Here is a 21,860-nt window from a genome sequence, read left to right as displayed (position 1 = left end):
ACAGAAGTCTTCTACAATTCAGTTCTGCCATGTGCTTTGAACGTTCCATCTCAAACTGATATTACTTGCTGCAAGCCCGACAGCAGCTTGAGCAGACATCTTAACAACAGCTAGAGCCTGCTTAGAAATGGTAACGTTTCCGGTTCTTAAACTACAACAGGACATAAAATTTCAAATCAGCAATACTTTCTCCTGTTATCCATGGGATCAAATAAGCATAAATTCCCCAGCACCAGCTACACAGATGAAATCTTAGAAGCTATTCTCAGTCAAATCACAGCACAAATGGATATGAAAACACAGCAAAGGAAATAAAGAACGGATTCTACAGTACATACATTCTGGTGGAAGTCTGTTCTTTCTAAAAGCAAGTCTTTCAGTTTTCTTTCTGCTTTCTGCCAAACTAAACAGGACTCCGTAAACATACTGACGAACTGGCCTATAAAGGAGAGCAGCAGGAGGCAGGTCTTTGTTGGCTTCATCTTCTATAGAAACAGCAACTTTGATTTCACCCTTTGGCATGAAAGAAAGCAGAAGAAGATAACATGATAGAGTGCACAGGAAGCATTGAGGCATGAATGGTAACCAAATCAGCTCTACTATAAATCCCATCTAGTCAATAAAAACGTGATTCAGCAATAAGGTGAATCTTAGGTATGTGAAGATAACACCAGTGTACGATTTCCATGCACCCTACTTGTTTTCCTCTAGTTAAGTATCCAGGCTCTGATCATTCTTGTTGATTTCTTCTTTTACTTCTTTATCACACACCTCTTTTTTTACCTTTTGCCTGGACTATCTGTAGGTGAAGATTACCTAAACAGTGATCTTCAAATGTGGATACTCTGAAGAGTGAAATAGCACACCTGAATGCAGCACTGTGCTTTCAGACAGTCAAAGCCCATTTGAAGCTGATCTAGATTTCATATAGTCATTAAAAAAAAAAAATTAATGCTGTCTAAGAACCCCTTTCAGGTGCAAGGATTTGAAACAGTACTGGGGACTTGCTGTAAAAAAACATTATGAGAAGACCTGGTCAAAAAATCATAGCTGGGTTTTGAATGCGTATAAGGAAAGTTTTAGCATTTTATACTTTTTCAGATAAAAGTATGAAAGAACCCTCCAGCATTCTCTCTCAAAACAGCAGCAACATTCTGTGTTTTGTGTGTCTGCACTTCCAACCATGCTAAGATTTCCTTGGAAAACAACTGACCTCACTGCATTGCTCCCAGGTGCCAGCCTTCATTTCCAGCACTGTCAAGCACTGCTCCATTTTGCTATTTTCACTTAACCCACAACCCACATTTAAACTGTCCTACCAATGAATACTGTAGGTAACATCCTGTAATGACTGCATGAGGGTACCGTCAGGTTGAACTCGGACAACACTACATTAGGTGTAACGTTATGTCTATAAGGTGTCTCTCTCTACATAACAGCAACGTAACCTGGAACACTTCTATGTGCCAGTTTCTGAAGAATCCCATAATTATTCAGTGAGATACCTGTCAGTGTACTCATGCTGCACTTTAGGTCCCCTGTGCATACCTGTTCAAAAGCATTTCAGATAGTGGGGAAAGAAAAACAGTCTTAAGTAGTACGGATTTATCTTTTATGCAGTCATCTCTAGATTGATTCTTTTCTCTCTGTTGGGAGAGGATGTCTCAAATGCAGGCATTTCATTTGCTTCCTCCCACTGCAAGATATGATACCCCAAGTTGGGTGGGAGTGTTGATCTGCTCTTCAGAGGGATCTGGACAGGCTGGATCCATGGGCTGTGTATGACGTTCGAAAAGGTAAAGTGCTGGATCCTGCACTTGGGCCACAACCACCCCATGGAACACTCTAGGCTTGGGAAGAGTGGATGTAAAGCTGCTCCTAAAAAAGGACCTGTGGGTGCTGACTGACGGAGCCAGACATGAGCAGCTTGTGCTCAGGCAGCCAAGAAGCCAGTGGCATCCTAGCCTGTATCAGAAATAGCGTGGCCAGAAGGGCCATGGAAGTGACTGTCCCCCTGTATCCAGCACTGGTGAGGCCACACCTTGAACCCTGTGCTCAGCTCTGGGCCCCTCACTACAAGAGACACTGAGGTGCTGGAGTGGGGCCAGAGAAGGGCAGCAGAGCTGGTGCAGGGCCTGGAACAGAAGTGGGATGGAGAACGGCTGAGGGACCTGGGAGATTCAGTCTGGAGAAGAGAAGGCTCAAGGGGGACCTCATGGCTCCCTACAAGTGCCTGACAGGAGGATGGAGCCAGGAGGGGCTGGGCTCTGCTCCCAAGGAACAAGGGATAGGACAAGAGGAAACAGCCTCAAACTGCACCAGGGCAGGTTTAGGATGGATATTAGGAAAAAATTTCCTCACCAAAATGCTGCTCAGGCAGTGGAACAGGCTGCCCAGGGCAGTGGTGGGGTCACCATGCATGGAGGTATTTAAGACATGTAGATGATATAGATGTGGCAATTAGGAACATGGTTTAGTGGTGGGCTGGGCAGTGCTGGGTTTACAGTTGGACTCAATGATCTTAAGGTGTTTTCCAACCTAAATGATTCCATGATTAAACATCAAGTAGTATTTAAATGTATTAAGAATATTTGGCTATGCACAGTGTGAAACTCAACTGGGATCAATGGTCTCCATACACCCTTTGATTCTTCTATATTTTTATTTGATAAAGAAATGTTAGAATAAAGAAATGGCAGCACTACATGGCTCAAAACACACACACGGAAATAGGAAATCCAAACATCAACCTTGATGCAGAAACTTTTCTCTTTTATGGATTTCAGATCTCCACTAGAGAGAGGATTATTACTGTCCTGAAGCAGACTGTTTAAATGAATATAAAGGAATAGGCATGTGGACAATGCCATTTTGCTAGATGCTGTGCAAATATGTACACTGAATGGGCTTGATGAATGAAAACCAGGACTAAGGTGTTTTGATCACTGAAGAGGAAGGAAAAAGATTGAAGTTGTCTCATTCTGGGACTCATCTGTTTGCAGTTAAAAGGAACAATGAACTTGGGTCTTTTGAGACTACACTGAGTCAAATACAGAGGTGTGCAGGAACACCTCTGTTCTGGCTCCTTCCTGGCTCAACACAAACCAGACTTCAGCAGCTCCCAGACACACTGGGGCAGATTACCACTGCCTACTTCTGTGAGAAGGTCTCCCATTGCTTTTCAAGGTGTCCTTATGTGACCATTAGGATAGATTTTTTTTCTGCCGGACACAATGAGCAGAGTCCTAAGCTGTGTGAAAATGCTTGCAGCTCACCCGGGATCTGAAGGCCAGCACATGATATAGCCAAAGAACAAAATAAGCCATCAGAAACATTCTGCCAACTAAAATTAACAAAAATTCAGATCATCATCGAGTTCCTCTATAATTACATTCCAGGATCATACAAAAGGGATTTTTCATTTCATAGCTGCCATGTTTCTATCAGGGCTAGCTACCAGGGATAGGAGGGATCAGGTTTTGAGGGAAAACAATCTAAGCGTTTTTGAACACCAAAAATAGAAAAGACTTGGCACAGACACCAGAGCACATACGCAGGAGTTCTCAGATGGAAACAAGCTCCATATAAACACACACACATATATCTATTAGATATATCTGCATATATGAATATATGCAGATATTTTTATATATCTACACACATAGGTATCTAAAGAAATTATTTTGTAAGTAAACGCTTCTAATTATAGTCATCTATTTATTGGAAAAATGTACTAGACAGATCAGTGGTTAGAAAACAGGAGAAAAGATTGTTAGCAGTGATAAATATGGACCCAAACTCAAAAGCATGATATATGATGTATATTTATGATACTCTTTAGCCAGAAAAGCAAGTGCATCGTTATTTCACAGTACCTCATTTTGAAATGTCATACCTTGGTTAGGACATGGAAGATGTAAGGATACATTAACCCCTTCTTATGCCTGTGTTCTGCCACTCTTAATACTTCAGGTGCTACAGGAGGTAATGGAGGGGTAGTAATATCCATGTGGTTTCTGGTGGGCATTGACAACAGGCATGGGATTTGTGGATTACTGGTTTGATTCCCTTTGACATCGGCTGCCTGACTTCCTGAAGAAGCACTAGAGGAACCTTCTGCCTGTAACAGAACAAACAAAATCAAGTGCTTTTGAACATGAACAGAAACATGCAAGGAGATGAGCCAAGAGAAACTGCAAGTTTCCTTCTTCACCCACAATGAGAACAGTAAGTCTTCCCATCATGTTGTATCAGTGCGTAGAATAAATTACCCAAACCTGGCTGCAAGTGTTCCAGAAAATCTAAGCTGTCAGCCACTGTTTGCTGAATAAATAAATATTATGGTAAAGCTTTAACTTCTTAACAACAACAGGAATTATTATCTTTAATTTTTAGTTACACAATGCAGAAAGGGGACTGATGACCTTTCAATTAAATGTGAACAGCCTTGTATCTAGAGTATTTCCAAGATACTACCAACTACATGGGTTAACTGACAGTCATCAAGCCTATAATTTCTCTAGACTTCCATTAACACATCCCTTCTCAGTTTGCATTTCAAATAGAAGCAGGAAACACTACACCTTTCATTTTAAAGACATTTATAAACATTATTATAGACTATATAGTGTATGAACTCAAAAGCTTTGTAAATGTGTTGTTCTTTTTAATATAAAATTATTTTGTCTGAAATGATTGTAAGAGAAAATAGCAACATGTTCTGACTGCACCATTAATGTGGCATTTATCAGGAAAAATGTCAAAATTATACTGTAAACTTCCTGGTGAATAAGCCTTTTGAAAGCATTTATGTTGTACTGCTCACAAATACTACCAAGAAAAGTAGTTAATTCCTAAAAATCCTTGTCTTCAAAACGGAAAGCTGTTTTACCTTTAGAGTTCTTATTAGTTTCATGCCTATACACTATCATAGTAATATTAAAAACTTCTGAAACTGAAGTTTGATTTATTCTCTTGATGATAAATCGTGCATGAGTAAAAACCTGGAATCAAAATGGCCCAAGCCCTGAAATACCACAGAACAAGGTACATAAAAACCAGACCCAAACAAGCTCAGCTTGTTCACTCTTCTGAAAAATACAAACCTGCATGTTAAAACCTAAAAACACCCCTCCCCAAAAACCCTCTAGAGAAAGGTCCGTATAAGTAAAAACATGCTTGAAGCAAAATATCAAAGGGGCAATGTTTATTTTCAGATGACATTTCAGACACACAGTCAAAGAGGATGTTACTGAAAGAATGTATTTTGCGTATTTTAGAGCTGGTAATCTAGATTTTATTTATAAAAATGAAAATACACAGAAGAAATGGTTAAAACCTGTAAAACAGAACACTTCTAACACAACATACTAATACAGAATGATTTAGAGACACATGAGCTATCACAGCTCTATTAATTCTGTATCATATTATCAAATATGTACCAGTTTAAACATTTTTGTCTCTGTTTTCTATTACCCCAACAATTAAAAGTCAGTGACAGTGGACCCCAGAGACAAGTTTACAGACTGCTGCTTACTGAGGGCACAGAGTAAAGATGACAAAACCCCAACTGACAGCAATGCTTTCCCCATTTGCCAGGTTGTCCTGGAGCTGCTCCAGTGATAATCATAGAATCACAGACTTTTTTGTGCTGGAAGGCACCTTAAAGCTCATCCAGCTCCAATCCCTGCCATGGTCAGGGTCCCCTTCCACTAGTCACGTTGTATCAGTCCCATCCAACCTGGCCTTGAACACTGCCAGGGATGGGGCAGTCACAGCTTCTCTGGGCACCCTGTGCCAGCGCCTCAGCACCCTCACAGGGAAGAGCTTCTGCCTAAGAGCTCATCGCAATCTCCCCTCTGGCAGGTTAAAGCCATTCCCTTTTGTTGTCCTGTCCTAACAGGCCCTTGTCAAAAGCTCCAGATCTAGTCATCCTCCTTTAGGTTTTGGAAGAATAGTAGTATTCAAACACTTCACCTGAGGAGCTACCACAGTTAAACGTGTGGGGTTTCTTTTGTTAGCGATATACCTCCAACCTGAATGAGGTGAGCATACTTCTGCCGTGTGTAATCATGTGGTGAGACAACTATGAGCAAGGGATCTTGACATTTAAGTCAAGTGAAAGGAGTGTCAAACTGCCGCTAGCTGTCTAATCTATGCCAGATTTTCAGCACTTTAGCTCAGAAATTCACAAAGCTCTTTCAGTTGAAAACTTTAGGAAATACTTTTTTGGCATCATCTCTACAATAATGAGCTCATCTACAAAACGGACTCTTAATTCTCCCTGTCATGCTCAACAGATACAACTGTCTTATGTGACTGAATTAAATATTACAATACTGAATTGATATTAAAAAAAAGCACAGGCAAGTAAACTCACAAGCATTTATCTAGGAAGTTGGAGGCATTTAAGCTGAACTGGGAAGCTGAGTGGCTGCTCACACAGCTGGAATTCAGTATGAAAACAGGGCTGCAGCTGGGATGAAGTACCAGCCTTCAAACATGGCCCAGCAAACAGAGAAGGAATGTAATAGGTCAAATTAGCATTTGCATATGGTGACTAATCCCCAGGCAGATACAGTTATCATACAGGGCGTAGTCTGCAAAAATAATAACCACTGATGGATGAAATCATCAGCTTGATATTTTAAGCACAAAGCCCAAGTTTACTGGAATTTCTATGCCAAAGGTATAGGAAAATGTTCTGTTTGCCCGCAGTGTAACTCACTCATGATTGGGTTTTTCTGACACAAAATTAAGAGTTGAACAGTTCCAGCACAAAATGCAGAGATATTAAGTGCAAATGATTGGAACATTCTTTCCAAACACAGTTCAACCTTGAAACACAGACCATAATACTCCTTCATTTGACAATGGGTTTAGATGTTGAAAATAATTAATAGAATGATGTTATGTCTTTAGCAAGGGTTTAATTATCCCACCCTTCCTTAGTTAGGTAGCAATACATTCTAACTAGTCCCACTGAAGTACTTCAGTATGTATTATGTAAAAATCCTACTAGGTGGTTATAAAGGACTTCCACTCCTCAGCTGAGTTTTAATACAATGGTCTGCTGCTAACACTGAAATGTGTGCTAGAGCTGCTCTTACTTCACTGCAGTTTATACAAAATGGACTCTGAATCCACAGACAAACCACTGTAATCCTTAGGAAAAAACAAACCAATGAACTACTGTAAACACAGATAGCAGTATCTAAGGATATAAGGGAGAGTGTTAGCTAAGGAGTAAACGAGTGTATTGGTTTCTATTTTCTATGTACTATTTTCTATGTACTATTTTCTAACGTACCCTATTTAATTTTCATGTATTCACTACAATACTCCTTGGAAAACTTCTGACTGTCCATTAAAGTTCTTGTTTTGTAATTCACCAAACTGTGTAAAAGTTTACACTAAACCCTACAGATCAGTATTGAAAATTCTACTCAGAGTTTTCTGTCTAGCACAAAAGAGTAAGTTGTGATGTTGGGAACTTCAGGAATTACCTTTGTTTGGTCTCTCAGCTCTCCACGTGTTTGACTTTCTGACTGGACTCCTGGTTTTTCCCAGCCAATTTTGTTCCCACTGACATGGCTGAAGGAGAACACAAAGAACAACAGCGTTTCAAAGTACTGCTAAACAGAGTAGGATAACTCCTTGGTGACCTTTAGTGGAACTATGGGGCCAGAGACCCAGGGATACTATCTATGTATTAGAAATGTCAATTTGTAAGAGTCTTGAAGAGACTTTAATACCAACATTTATTGATTTGTACTATGTCAACGTCTGGACTGTATTTAAAAAGCTGTATATTACAGTGACTAAATGCTCATGTAGGGAAAATTCTTGATTGAACTTTAAAACATTTGTCACTATGTCAAGTAATTTCCCTCAAACTGTGACACAGAATCATAGAATAGTTTGGGTTGGAAGGGACCTTCAAAAAGTCATAAATGACACTGTCTAGATTTCAGTTTCTAAACTTACTCCAAACGTACTGCATAAAATGTGAGACAACACTATCAGAAATACTGAAAAATACCTTTTGCTGTTTTTTCTAAAGCAGGTACATTCCCAGTTCTATGCTGCATGGCAGCCATGTAAACATGCTTGTTTTACTAAGCAGAACACCTGATAATATTCAAAGTTAACAGACTGCACCAAAAAAGTGAAGTCTAAGCCATCACACATTATTGTAGACGCATTCAGAATTTACTACCCGGTAGTAACTGATTATGATGCACAGCACCAAACTTTCAGAGGCACTCACAGACCTGCTGATGCCCCAGGGATGTGATTCTCACACCATCACCCCTAATAAGACTAAAGGAAACACAAACTGCCTCTGTTCAGATTTCATTTTTGTGGTTCAGGAAGCAGTAGTTACATCAAAATCTGCATAACTTCATTGCTAAGGACAGACAGACAATTTAGTGCTAGTCAGAAATACTCAGGCAGTAAATAAGGCACCTTAGTAGAACAGAGAAAAACCCTTTTCCCTGCTGCTTTGTTCCACACACAGCCTGGCAATGAGGGCTTGAGTCACTGTCTTGAAGGGTGAATTTCTGACATTCACACCAGATTTCTTTGCAAAGCCACATTAATCCCAAAATTTAAGTAGTGTAAACACTACAAATTCAGTGAAGTTTTAATGAATTATACTGTGAAGTGGAAATATTTCTTTTATACAAAGAACTCGAAGGCTTTATGACATTTACAAAATCTCGCTGTCTCCTTCTTTCAATAAAACAGAAGGGCAGAAATGGAAAAACACCCAAAGTTATTTGGGTTTGGATTTTTGCTTGTTAAGGAAACTGTGACCACAGAGAGCAGCCATAGTGTTTGCAGACACAGTAATATCAAACTGTTTTTTTAAGGCCTACCCCATCACTAATTTGCAGATTTCTTACTTTCACAATACTGCTGAACAATTTTGAAAGTAAATTTATCTTAACAGAAGCCAAGTAAGAAAATACCCTCATCGAAAACTTACTTCACTGCACCTCCATTGCCTTCATCATTGTCAGAGGACGAAGATGTAGAAGAGGCAGGAAAATAGGTAGAATCAACATGATTAGGGCTTCCACTCTGAGCTGGATTGATTGGAGAAGATCGTTCATACAATGGTGTATGTTTTCCTTCATGAGGAATGTTACTGTAGTTGTTCTGCTCAGAAAGACTTTTTCCACCTGTTTCCAAGGTGATGGCTGGCTCAGAGAGACTATATGGGTATGGACCCTGGCCTTGGGCCCCACCCTGGCTGGACATCTGCTGGGCCTAAAATCAAGCAATCTTTCTTAAGTGAAGGCATCAAAAAGGCTTTTCTTCTAACACAGAATACATTTTCCAAATGTACACATTAAAACTCAGGCCTCTTGGACATGGACAGAAATTGCACTACCAGAGTCTGTAGATCACTATAGTTCCAGACTCAGAATTCAATCAGTAAATGCCCATGCTAAATTAGATACACCTTTCCCACCTTGATTTTAGTTTGATGAGCACAGCAGGCTTCTCCCAAAAAGAAGGGCAGAGGGCTAGACTTACCACAGGTTTTGCTTGTAGTGAGGTCTGTGGAATGTTAAGCATCTGAGAAGGAACATATGGTGGCACTATCCCAGGCATACCAAACTGATTTGGTCTGGCTGCTACATTGCAAACAGGGATGGGGAAAAAGAAAAAAAAAAACCAAACGCTCACTATTTGACACAAATGTTACCCTGTTAATCCTTTTGCTCTCATGGTTTACTTATTCATCCTGTTAGCATTGCTGCCTTCTAGGATGCCTTTAAGTCAGTTTTATTCATCTTTGCCTAAATAAAAATACTTTGTAGCTTGTGAAGCCTCCCTTTGCTTTTCTCACCTCTCAGTTCATTACCTCACAGTTCTGTTCTATCTGGGTATCAAAGGAAGCTTAACAGGAAAAAGCCCCAGAGCTGTCGTAATGAAGAAGCTGGCAAAACCAGCGTCACACAGACACTATCATTTGAGTATCTGACCTAGAGTAGTCTCAATGCCCTTTAGTGCAGGTCTTTGAATGTAAATATGGACATCTATTCCCCCCAAAAAAATTGAGAAGAAAAAAAATAGTCTGTATTATTATTATAGTGTTACCCAGTGTGGCAACTGAATTTAGGAAATTCCAGCTCTAATTAGTTTTAGTGTTAAGAATGAGGTGTGTGGAGTAAAACCTGTGTCCATACAGTTGATTTGTAAGCCTGGAGAATAATCTGCACTGCCAGAACTATCCATGGCTGCAATTTCAGCAGGTATGCTAGGACATGAAAAAAAACAATCAAAGGCTATAAAGGGATTTCTACAACATGTCAGGTGAATCCAGTGAGAAACAGGAAATATGTTTTATAGAACAGAAACAGGAACTGTCTCTATGACTGGAACCAGTAACCAGACATGAGCTCCTTACAGGACCCTACTGTCCAGTGTCCAACGCCAGAACCAATGCAGCAATAGCTAAGAGGAAAATCAGTGCAGGTTGTTCTCTTTTTGGGGAAAGAACATAACCTCTGCACGCATTGTACAAAAACCTTCTTTTGAAATCTCATACACAAGAGTCAATGAAAACTGCCAAAGAATATGAACATTTTTATAAGAGCCTGTTAATGATACTATTTCTGGTTTATCCCAGGTTTTAGTTCAAATGAAGAGTCTTATTTAACTACTTACCTAGGTAATGTTGTGGATGAAATGGCATAGGTTTATTAGTTGCTGAATAATAAGCAACTGCTCTCTTAAATCGAGTAACTTTGTCATCTGTTCTAGACTAAAATAAAGAAGAAAAGATGTCGGCACAAATCCAGGCATATCACCTACAGGTCAGCACGGTACCACAGTTAACATATACTCCATCACATAGGGGATTAATACCTATTGACCCTTGGGACTACAGCACTACTACTGTATAAGAAATATGTCAATCCATGTAAGGATAAAGCTTGAAAGTATCACCTTCATGTGCCACTGACTCCTAATGACAGTGCACAAAGACAGACTACAAAACCCCTCTGGGTATCAAAACCCCTTTGATTATCAAGAATTTAAAGAACTGAGGATAAATGCAGTATTTTTACCTCTGGAAAGTAAAATTAGGGTATCTAAGACACTGCATATACCAAAAGATTCGTATTATCAGCTGATGCAAACTACTGTTTTTATAGAATGCAATTCTTCAACACAAATGTATAATGCCGTTGGTTTTTATATAAAAAACCCCAACAAACCCAAACCAGTATTTTGTGTTATACGTTACCTGTGAATGCTGAAAAACATCTTTTGCTATGGCATCCAGATCAGTGGTGTCCTGAATGTTACGGACATAGTCAGCGACAGCTTTGATCACTACGTCACACGGTGGTAAAACTAACTGGTGAGCACGTACCTGTGCAAACAAACACACAGGCCAGTTTGAACCAACAGGGGAGTGCAGGAGACATCGCTTAGATGGCAGAAAATTAAGCTGCTTATTTACTGAAAACATCAGCTCTGGGACAACAGCACAAGAGGGACGTGGAGCTGTTGGAGCAAGGCCAGAGGAGGCCATGGAGATGCTGCGAGGGCTGGAGCAGCTCTGCCCTGGAGCCAGGCTGAGAGAGCTGGGCTGGGGCAGCCTGGAGAAGAGAAAGCTCCTGAAGGGGAGACCTGAGAGCAGCTCCAGTGCCTGAAGGGGCTGCAGGAAACCTGGAGAGGGGCTTGGGACAATGGATGTAGGGACAGGCCAAGGGGAATGGCTTTAACCTGCCCGAGGGGAGACTGAGATGAGCTCTTAGGCAGAAGCTCTTCCCTGTGAGGGTGCTGAGGCGCTGGCACAGGGTGTGCAGAGCAGCTGTGGCTGCCCCATCCCTGGCAGTGTTCAAGGCCAGGTTGGACACAGGGGCTTGGAGCAAGCTGCTCTAGTGGAAGGTGTCCCTGCCCATGGTAGAGGATGGAGCTGGATGAGCTTTAAGGTCCCTTCCAACTCAAACCAGTCTGAGATTCTGTGATTCTATGATCCTATATGGGGTTTAGAAACTTCAGGTCAAGCAACCATCATGGACCATTACCAAATTCAAAGCAGTGAGCAGTACTGTGAGCTGGGTGTGAAGAACTGCTCAACCATGGGCAGTCTCTGCTCCTTTGCCCCTGAGCTGCACAATGCTTGCACTCAGCAGGACGGCAAAGAGGCTCCAACTGTATGTCTTACATTTGAGAGAATGCCCGAGGATTTTCTAAAGCTTCTGTCTGGAACCTGTGCCCAGCTCTGGAGCACTCTGCCCTGGGGGGCAGCCAGGGCTTGGCTTTAACATAGTTTAATCTGCCTCTTTGGAAAAATCAGTGATTCAAGACTTCACAGATGATTACTAGTATTTACCAGTTGTATTTTTGAAGATAATGACAACATGTGAACAATCTTTACCCTTGCATTCTATACAGAGGCATCATACTTTACTAGAAAACACTGCAGCTCAGCCTCGTCACAAATGTTTATGCAAAAATCTGATTAATACTTCTTTAGTTTGGACTTCGCAACTTTAAAATCTGCATTACAAGTCCTTTTTTATATGGAGTCTACTGTAGGTAATTATTTTCTTTCCTGCCCTTATTTGACCCACGTATTACGCAATAGACTGTCTTCTTCATATTTAAACCACAGAATTTTTGCCCAGGTTCACACTATTATTCATTTCCTTTTCCTAATGCCTACTTGTAACAAATGTCAGGATATTCATTCCATACCTGGTCATTCTCTACTAGAGATGAGCTCTACATTCTATGGAGTCTAAACTAAGAACAACTCTGTTTAGTGCAGTCAGTGGTGCAGTAGTTATTTCTATTTTAGATAGTAAACTAAATTTTCATTAGTGGGCATTCTGAATATATATATAACAATATTAAATACAGATCACAGTCACATGTAAGCTTACAGTCACAAATACTAATAATATTCTGCACCCAATCTATAAGAAGCAATGGATCATTGATGATTTAAGTCGTTTTACAAACACCTCCCATTTTATTTTTACAGTAACAATTCTACATCTCTGAAGCAGCTGAATCATAACATGGCTGTGTCATGCTAGATGTGCTCTCTGCAGAGGCCTTGGAGAAATCCAGCATCGCTACCTAAGTGCTTCTGCAGTCTCGGCTTACAAATTCAGTGGATGAAAGAAGTAAGCAATCTATCACTAGTTTTACGTGATCTCCAAGACAGTAGTATTTCATACACTCTATAAACAGCTGGCATCACAACATTCTAGAACTAATACTTCAGCTCAGACCCCAGCAGTAGGAGACCTCATAGCAGCCTTCCAGTATCTGAAGGGGGCCTATAGGGACTGGAGAGGGACTCTTCATTAGACTGTAGCGACAGGACAAGGGGTAATGGGTTAAAACTCAAACAGGGGAAGTTTAGGTTGGATATAAGAAGGAAATTCTTTCCTGCTAGGGTGGTGAGGCACTGGAATAGGTTGCCCAGGGAGGTTGTGAATGCTCCATCCCTGGCAGTGTTCAAGACCAGGCTGGACCAGGCCTTGGGTGATATGATTTAGCGTAAGGTGTCCCTGCCCATGGCAGGGGGGTTGGAACTAGATGATCTTAAGGTCCTTTCCAACCCTAACGATTCTATGATTCTAAGGCCCAGTATGAAGCTCAAGTGAGACATACGAAGGGCTTACTATGTGTATCACCCCCAGTTAGCTGCTTTTACACAGCCTGAAGACCTCACTGGAGCATCTTCTTAATTCCTGAAGTGAGACGTCTAAAAGTATTTATTACCTGATTAGAGACATTTCAGGTATTTGGAAGTTATTTTCATTAACTCTTTCAAAGACATGGAGTCCAGAAGCGAGAACACCCAAAAATCCTCAAAACCCTCCAAATTAAAAATGTCATGACCTACATAGAAGCCCACAGAAAATCAGTTTTGGAAACTGGAATTAATTTTGAGCCTGTAGGGACAGGACAAGGGGGAATGGCTTTAATCTGCCAAAAGGGAGATTGGAATGAGATCTTAGGCAGAAGTTCTTTAAGGGCCCTTCCAACACGAACCATTCCATGATTCTGTCAAAGGCAAACATGGAGGTGAATCACACAGTTGGAGGTGATCAGGTTAGAAAGTGTAACATCTGAAAACAACACCATTTCTTTGTTAGCTATAAAAGGACTACTTCAATTCATGACCACTAACAAAAATCGTAAGCCACCTCTTAATGCACCCTGTAAAGATTAAGTGGGTAAAGGAAATTAATTCTACACAGGTATTTGGCAAAATGAGAGGCAGAGAGCAACATTCCCAGCCCAGGAGCTACAAAAAATATCTTGGTTTTGACAAAAGGAACTTGTAAAAAAGCTTTCTTGAAAAATAACAGACTCACAGATGTGTAACTCCATGGGATTAGTAGGATACTGCAGAAGGCACCTAAGCTACACTTCAGAAAAGCTCTCCAAGTCTGGGACAACTCCAGTTGCCCACTGTCATCAGAAGTGAAGCCTTTAACAGCTAATCAACACAGCATTTACTGCAGTGCCTGCTGGAAACAGATTATCTGTTTAGTTTTATTTTCAAATCATTAGAAAAATACCTTGAATACTGAGTTACTGTGAGGTGCCACACAGAGGACCTAATTTTTTCTTCTACTGGCAGGAGGAAAGGCTGAAGATATGAAGAATACTATAACAAATTAACTGGGGTTTGTTATTTTTGTCTTGTAATTTCTATTAGAGATAGCATCCAAACTGCTTGGATCTTGTAGTGGCCTTTGAACGTTATAAACATTTCATGTGATGAGCCTGTAGTGCAGCTATTCTAATGAAGTTTTCCGAAGAAACAAGAAGTTCCCTAGATGACTAAAAATCCTCTCACATCAGCAAAGCTCAGCTTCTCCCTGAAGACTGGGTTATTCAGTTACAGAGACTTTCTCCTCCTCCCTCCCAGTTGAGAAACTGACCTGCTGCTGCTGCATGTCTTGATGGTAGCAAGAATACATTCCACATGGAGGTAATTTCCTAACAATTTATACACCTAGGCCTCTGAGAAAATAAAACCTAAACAGAGGGACAGTCTGTTTGATGCCAGAAACGTAAGCCAAAGATGTGATACAGACTTCGTATGAGACAACCCTGCACACTGCCACAAACCCAAGGACTAAGCCGATACCCAGAAAGACCTAGACAAGCAAATGAGTTAACAGGAACCTCAAACACAGCAACTATAAAAGCAAACCCTTGCGCCTCAGCAGGAATAACCTCCTGCAGGCTGGAGATGTGCCAGGAAGGACCTGTGGCTCTTGGAAGACAACAAATGGGCCATGAGCCAGTAGGGTACCCTGGAACAGAGGTAGCCAGTGGCACCTTGGGCTGTGTAGCAGAAGCACCACCAGCAGACTGAGTGATCTTTAGATCACCTCTAGCACACTGCATTCAGGTTTGGGCTCTAGCCACATGTCAAAGTTGAGATAGTTATGCAGAAGGCTATCAATACGGTTAAGGAGTTGGAGCATTTTTTCTATGTGAAGAGGCTGAGAGAACAGGGCTTATTCTGCCTGGCAAAGACAGGTTTGGAGATACCTAACAGCAGCCTTCCAGTGCGTTGTGGAAGAACAAGAGACAACAGACATAGTCTGAAACAAGAAGGGTTCAGACTGTATGCAAGGCAAAACACTTTTACACCACTGGGACTGTCAAACCACAGAGCAGGCTGCCCAGACAGGTTGTGCAGTCTCCAACATAGGAGATTTTCAAGACTAGTCTAGGCAAAGCTCTGAGCAACCTGTTCTGACCTCAAGCTGGCCATGCTTTTAGCAGGAGGTTGGACTAGCTGACTTTCTGAGGTCCCTTCTGATCTGCATCATCCCATGATGACCCCTCCCAACAAAACAGGTTAAATATATCTTAAGAGTAACACCTTTTTTATCTGCTATCTTTGCAGCAGCAGATTACCTAAGCACCTACTTAGCATACTAGTCTCCCTCTGGCAGACACCCTCTGAAGTCAACAGAGAAAGAAAGGAATTTCCTAGAGCAATTCAGAGAAGGAGCCTAACCTGCATATTTTGAATTGCTTTCTGGAAACATCTCTCTTTTTACTTCTACTGAGGTGAAACAACCAACAAGATCCTGTTCCCCCGCACACTCTTCCAGAAAGGGAGGTTGCATTAAGACTTGTTTCTCAAGCTACCTTGTGAAGAAAGAGTGTATGCTCCCAAATAGGTACTAATTCCAGAGATAAAAACCTGCCCTCCTATCATTCTGATGGTGTTTTACATTGATCCCAAAGCTCCACACTGTAACAAGCTTTCTCAGACTAAGAACTGAATTGTCTTTGGCTTAAAGATAAATCCCAAAGCACATAAACAAGAAGTACTAACTTGCTAGTTTCCAAAAAAGTTCTAGAAGTCAAATGTTTTCTCAGGAAGTCTATCAACTCCTTTCCTGTTTCAGCTTCAGGTGGTCATTTCAGTGACCTCTGTTCTCAGCCAGATAAGAGGACACAAGCACAGGCCTACATATTTATTAGCTAGATTATCTGTTTACACAGGGGCATGTAGACAGACAATACCCTGACCCGGAACAGCTTACAGTGTCAGGGTTTGATTCTTTCTCCCTTTTGCAACAATAACAATTCAAACCTCCTAATTTACATTTGTCCATGGAACTTTTAACAGTTTCGCTTGAGCTGCTGGTGTCTTCTGGAAGACATGGCTTTTTATCCAGCATGTAAATATGTTCTTCTGACAGGTTCACTTCCTTCTAGATGTGAAATACGGATTCTTCACTCAGGTTTCCATTTCCCTTTTTCCCATTTCTATTCACCTACTCCTAGATGAAAGCACCACCCTCATGTCCCACTTTAAAACAGAGGTACAGGTTCTCAGTTTTGCTTTCTTTCACCTTTCTGTGTTGACACCTGAGCAGACAGAGCAATTTTCTATCAGCAAAGACTGGATATTTCTTTTCTAAGTTACACTTTATAATTGGTGTAAAGCAAAGCTTCTCTCATAGGAAGAGTAACCATATTGCTACATGATAGTAAAAGATTGAGAAAAAATGTAGAAAATTAGTTGTCCATTATTAGTTGTCTTAGTTGTCACCGAAAAGCAACAATCAGGCCACTGGGAACTGAACTTGTCAGCTCTGATGCAAGACTATGCGGCCTAGATACAAAAGATTAACACCTTTACACAGTGAGAAAACATTTTCTAAATCCCAAGTTTGATGAGGTGTGGAATTAGAGCACTTGGGTCCCACATATGTAGAAACTCAACAGTAATTCTAAATAGACACAACAACACAAAGTTTCAAATAGAGCCCAGGGTTGACATGCTCAGCAACCACAAATACTCTGCCCCATTTCGAGTCTTCATGACAGCTTGCAATTGTTGCAACTATTCTGAAACTACTTCTTGCTATCAAGGCTGTGGCTAACAGAAATGCGTCCTAGTTTATTTTAAGCATTCATAAAATGTATAAGAAATACTGTTTTCTGCACAGCTACAATTAACAGTCTGTCTCTACAGAGAGCTGTAATGACACCTCTGACATAGTAATACGTCAAACAAAATTAAACTGAATTCATGAGCTATGAAACAAGCTGTACTACCAAACCATGAACACTCTGAAACTGAAGCTAAAGAAAAAAAAACCCGAAACAAGCCAAAAGCTGCTCCATGACCAGTAACTAATGAAGACTGGTTTCCGGCGGACTTATGTCCTTGTTGCTTGTGTCCCTGTTGCTTGAGCTGTTCTTTCTCTCCCTCTGACATAGTTATCAGCCAGGAGGCAGAAATGCTGTGGTTACTCTGGGGCCATGTACTTAACAACTGCTGAGCTTGATGCTGTGAAATTAAACAAGTGAGGTGTTGTGCTAGCCGCCTCCTTCCGTGAGGGCATCCATTTGGGTCCTTTTCACTGATAGCTGTGTATCAAGTTTCCACAGCCTGTAACAGCCAAATGGGAACTGCTTTCAAATCTGATTCACATTGGCCAACAGATGAACTAACCACAGGGAGGCCTGCCTAAGGCAGTCCAGCCACCCTCTAAGGGAACAAGCCTCATTTCCTTAGGATGCCAGCTACAAAGCCCAACTGGTGCTTCCACTGAGAATGTAAATCTAAAAGCAAAGATAAAAAAATATCTAATTTTAATTCTAGTCAAGTAATTAGTGTATATTCAGAAGGCTTTTCAGAAGGTCTAGGTGTCTGAAGACATATTCTCAACTGGCTATACACTAAGTGTACTCAGCCTAACCCATGGAAAAGTATTCTGAACATCAGAAAGTTTATCAACCACTTTGAGAGGAGTCCTAAATTTGAACCTTTTCTGTAAAAGATGAAAACATAGGCACACTCAGTGTTTCATTTTTTCATCTCAGGTTTTACAAAGAAGTAGCAAACACACATACCTATTTTGTTTTGCCACTATAATGTGCTGACACCTCTCTAAACACAGAAGTGGCAGCAAAACAGGGGATGAGCCTAACATCGAATTGTCACAGCTGCTCACTAAGAAATGCAAGCCTTAAAAACCCTGCTGAAAACCTTTAATATGGTTATAAATTCTACCTTCAGCAAAATAAGCTACAATTTTTCAATGCTGAATTAACAGAAGGGGGAAAACCCCACACCTATTATTTTTGTAGCTACAACAAAAGTCTTGCAGAATTTACAAAACGCAAATGGATCTGATGCATGGTACACCTTAGGAGAAAGAGAAAAAGATAAAGCTCTTGTGGCAGAGAGAAAGAAAGGTCACTATTAAGCCATTATCTAATGGGTTCAGTTTCCCTTTTATAGCTGTCTACTTGGCAGATGCACAAACTAAGTGTGATGAAGCAGCAGGACAGACTGTAAACTGAAAGCATCAGATACAAGTTACTTGTCTCAAAAAAAATAATCTACTGAAGGCCACATGAGCTTTCTTGCACAACCTATTCACACTCTAAGAAGCACAGGCAACTATTACACACAACCTTAGATCACCAGAAAATAAAACAATATGGTAGGAAATATCCAGCTCATTATTTTTGATGGTTGAATATGACTAAACAGAAAATTCTCCTCTTAAAAAAAGAGTCAGAAGACACATTCTCAAAGCCAAACCACACTGAAGCTGTATGGCTCATGTGGCTGAAGGGCACTGAGGGGGATGGCACAGGCCAAGTTTAGCCTTACAAGGCTAATCACCCCAGGTATCCTATGCAGTCAACAGAGGGACTGGGACACAAGAGGGTGATCTGGCATAGCTGCTGTGAGTTAACCTAGTACACTGCTCTGATTAACGGTTATGACTGCGTTCAGCTTAATTGCTTGTAGTTATATTAAATTTGTACCTTAAGTGAAGCTAGTGGATGTTCTGGACCAAGTAAACTCCAATGAAAGGAAGCCAAATCTTCATCAGGTAGAATATGATTACCTAGAACATAACGCAGAACTTTAAGTACATCATAAAACGTTACGTGCTGTTTCTACATATAGCAAAACAAATTTGCAATCAGTCCTCAACTCCCAATCAACAGGATCAACAGAGGTAAAATTTGCAGATACCTTTTTGTTACTCCAGAAAAACCCCATCAGCCTGCTGCTGCGGGATGCACTTCCCTCTGTTCAAGAAGCACTCTGCTGTGAATCCCAGCTCACAGAAGCAATGGAGCCAGTCACAACATATCATAGAATCACAGAATGGTTTGAGTTAGAGGGGACCTTGCATTTCATCCACTTCCAAACCCCTGCCACGGGCAGGGACACCTTCCACCAGAGCAGGTTGCTTCAAGACCACATGCAACCTGGCCTTGAACGCTGCCAGGAATGAGGCATGATGTCAACCCATTATGGGGCATATGGTGACAATCTCAACCTGTCCTCACCAGGATGCATATTACAGGTACAGAAGTGTAAGAACACTATTCTCTCTGACACAAGCCTTTCCTGCACCCCAGCATGTGCCATTAGTGATTCACACTGGTGCTGCCTCTGGAAGCTGCTCTCCGCTCCAGCCAGCAGGCAGGTTCACCTCATCCACAGCAGCGCTGGCAGCTCCAGCCACTCAACAGGATCCCAACTCCTGAAGTTTCTTTTGCTGACCTGACCAGGTCAGACAGGAGCCTGTGCTGGCAGTATCAGAATAACTGGGAAATGAAGTTCTTCCAATAACTACAGATAGTGGCTACATTTACCAAGCTGCTCATGCCAAATGGAAGATCATTTAATTTTGATTTATTTTCTTTCTTCTCACCCCCTCCACCTCCCCCATCACATCACACTCCAAAAACCAAAAAAGTTTTTACTAGGAAATATTTCAAGTGTCTGTGGATGAAAATGTTACAAAAAGCTAAACAGAATGGTTTACTACTCTTCTGGTAGAAAACTTCATACTTTCAATACCTGGTTCATAGAGCTGCAGCTTAGCAGTGAATGAATAGCTCTCATTGCTGTTAATACAGTTACAGCTTTTTTAATTGCGCAGTTTGGACATCTTTAGCTCTCACCTACTCAAAGAATACAATGAGATTCTTTGAATATGACAACAATTGTTTCCTCTCTTAATATTTTGCTTGTAAAAGAATTTAGTTTGCTTTTAATGCTCTTTCACATGTGAAAACCAAGGAAGCTGTCCATGGCCTGGTGATCAGAAGATGCCCTCAGAGCAGGAAGTATTTCTGTCCAATCAATACTTCACCTACTGTTGGGAGCTCCAGCAAGGAGACATAACCTTTATTCATTAGCAGCTGAACTATAAACTCACATCAGAAAGATTCCACAAGTTTGTATACAACAGCCACATCACAGTAATTGAATCAAGGTAGGATTAGACAGCCCTTATAACGTAGGTCTGAGAAAATCAGTTACAGCCAAACCATGAGACAGTTCTGTGATTAACTAACAGTAACTCTTGTAGATGCTCAGATCACCTTTTAAAATAGCCAGAGCTTCTCTCCCTTCCACCAAAACCTCAATCTTGTTTGGTCTCCATCCGTCATTTCAGTTAATTTCAGCCCCTTAAACACATACATGCATGACAGTCTGACCATTTAATCAATTCTCACTGTAATTTAGGATGTTGAAGTGCAGCAGTGACTTTTGCAGTCCAAATACAAGTGATGCCTGTACCTATTTCTGAAATGTTACTGAGAAACAGAATAAGACTGCATAACTAAACACATGTTACAAAGTACTGTCACAGTGGGAAGAGATCAACATTATATAAGCAACCACTATTTCTTGACCTGGCTGCACAACCTCAGCATCTATCGATTTTTCCCATTTTAATGGCTTATTATCGTGTATGCTTTCAGGTTTTTTAAAGCAATTAGATACTAATTGAAGTCACTGCCCTTTCTAAAGAGTTCACTGAATGACAGCCCTATACCTCACACTGTGTTTGTTTTTCTAATGCTGAAGCTTGGGCTGGTTTTGTTTGTTGTGGTTTTGGTTTAAATAATTCTGATGTATCTGAGCCAAAACTTAAAAAAGAACCAAATCAACTCCCTGTTTACATTAAGAGCAACTAGGACTAATCATTTTAAGTGCATGCTCTCAGAAGACATATTATCTTGGCCACATTTAACCACCCATGACAAGGATGCTTCTTATGTTATAAAGCTGTAAGTACAAAACTCTGCTGCATTAAAAGCTGTAAGAAGGAAAAAGCTATAAAACCAACCACAAGGTATATGTAACCTTCTCAGAGAGTAATCTTTAAAAATTTCCCTGACTGGTACAGTCAGAAACATATTTTACTAGAACACTTCAATAGAGACTTCGTCGCTGAACATAACTCTGTCCCAGATATACCACTGAGAACTTTTTTAGATGATCAGTGAGATGTCATTCCTCAGGCTCCTCTGCTTCATGCTCAGCTGAAGCATTCAGA

The 21,860-nt window shown here is 40.8% G+C and overlaps 1 protein-coding gene across 2 annotated transcripts in view; it reads right to left on the bottom strand.

Moving 5' to 3' along the window:
• Positions 1 to 21,860, bottom strand: part of FAM120A (family with sequence similarity 120A) — a 54,902-nt gene that overhangs the window by 24,130 nt on the left and 8,912 nt on the right. For both annotated transcript variants that reach the window (XM_057413786.1, XM_057413787.1), the window contains exons 3-10: positions 19,321 to 19,403; positions 11,270 to 11,398; positions 10,687 to 10,783; positions 9,550 to 9,650; positions 8,996 to 9,279; positions 7,509 to 7,596; positions 3,896 to 4,120; positions 339 to 513 (exon numbers count right to left, since the gene is read on the bottom strand). In XM_057413786.1, coding sequence (XP_057269769.1) covers positions 339 to 513; positions 3,896 to 4,120; positions 7,509 to 7,596; positions 8,996 to 9,279; positions 9,550 to 9,650; positions 10,687 to 10,783; positions 11,270 to 11,398; positions 19,321 to 19,403 — 1,182 coding nt within the window. The remainder of the gene's footprint in view (positions 1 to 338; positions 514 to 3,895; positions 4,121 to 7,508; positions 7,597 to 8,995; positions 9,280 to 9,549; positions 9,651 to 10,686; positions 10,784 to 11,269; positions 11,399 to 19,320; positions 19,404 to 21,860) is intronic.

This window comes from Pezoporus wallicus, unplaced genomic scaffold (assembly GCF_028554395.1).
Source record: "Pezoporus wallicus isolate ANWC-B61680 ecotype Strahan unplaced genomic scaffold, APGP_CSIRO_Pwel_v1 contig_8649, whole genome shotgun sequence".
In the NCBI taxonomy this organism is placed as follows: Eukaryota; Metazoa; Chordata; class Aves; order Psittaciformes; family Psittacidae; genus Pezoporus; species Pezoporus wallicus.
Note: the sequence above shows the minus strand (reverse complement) of the source record. Positions and strands in the feature narration are given on the sequence as shown.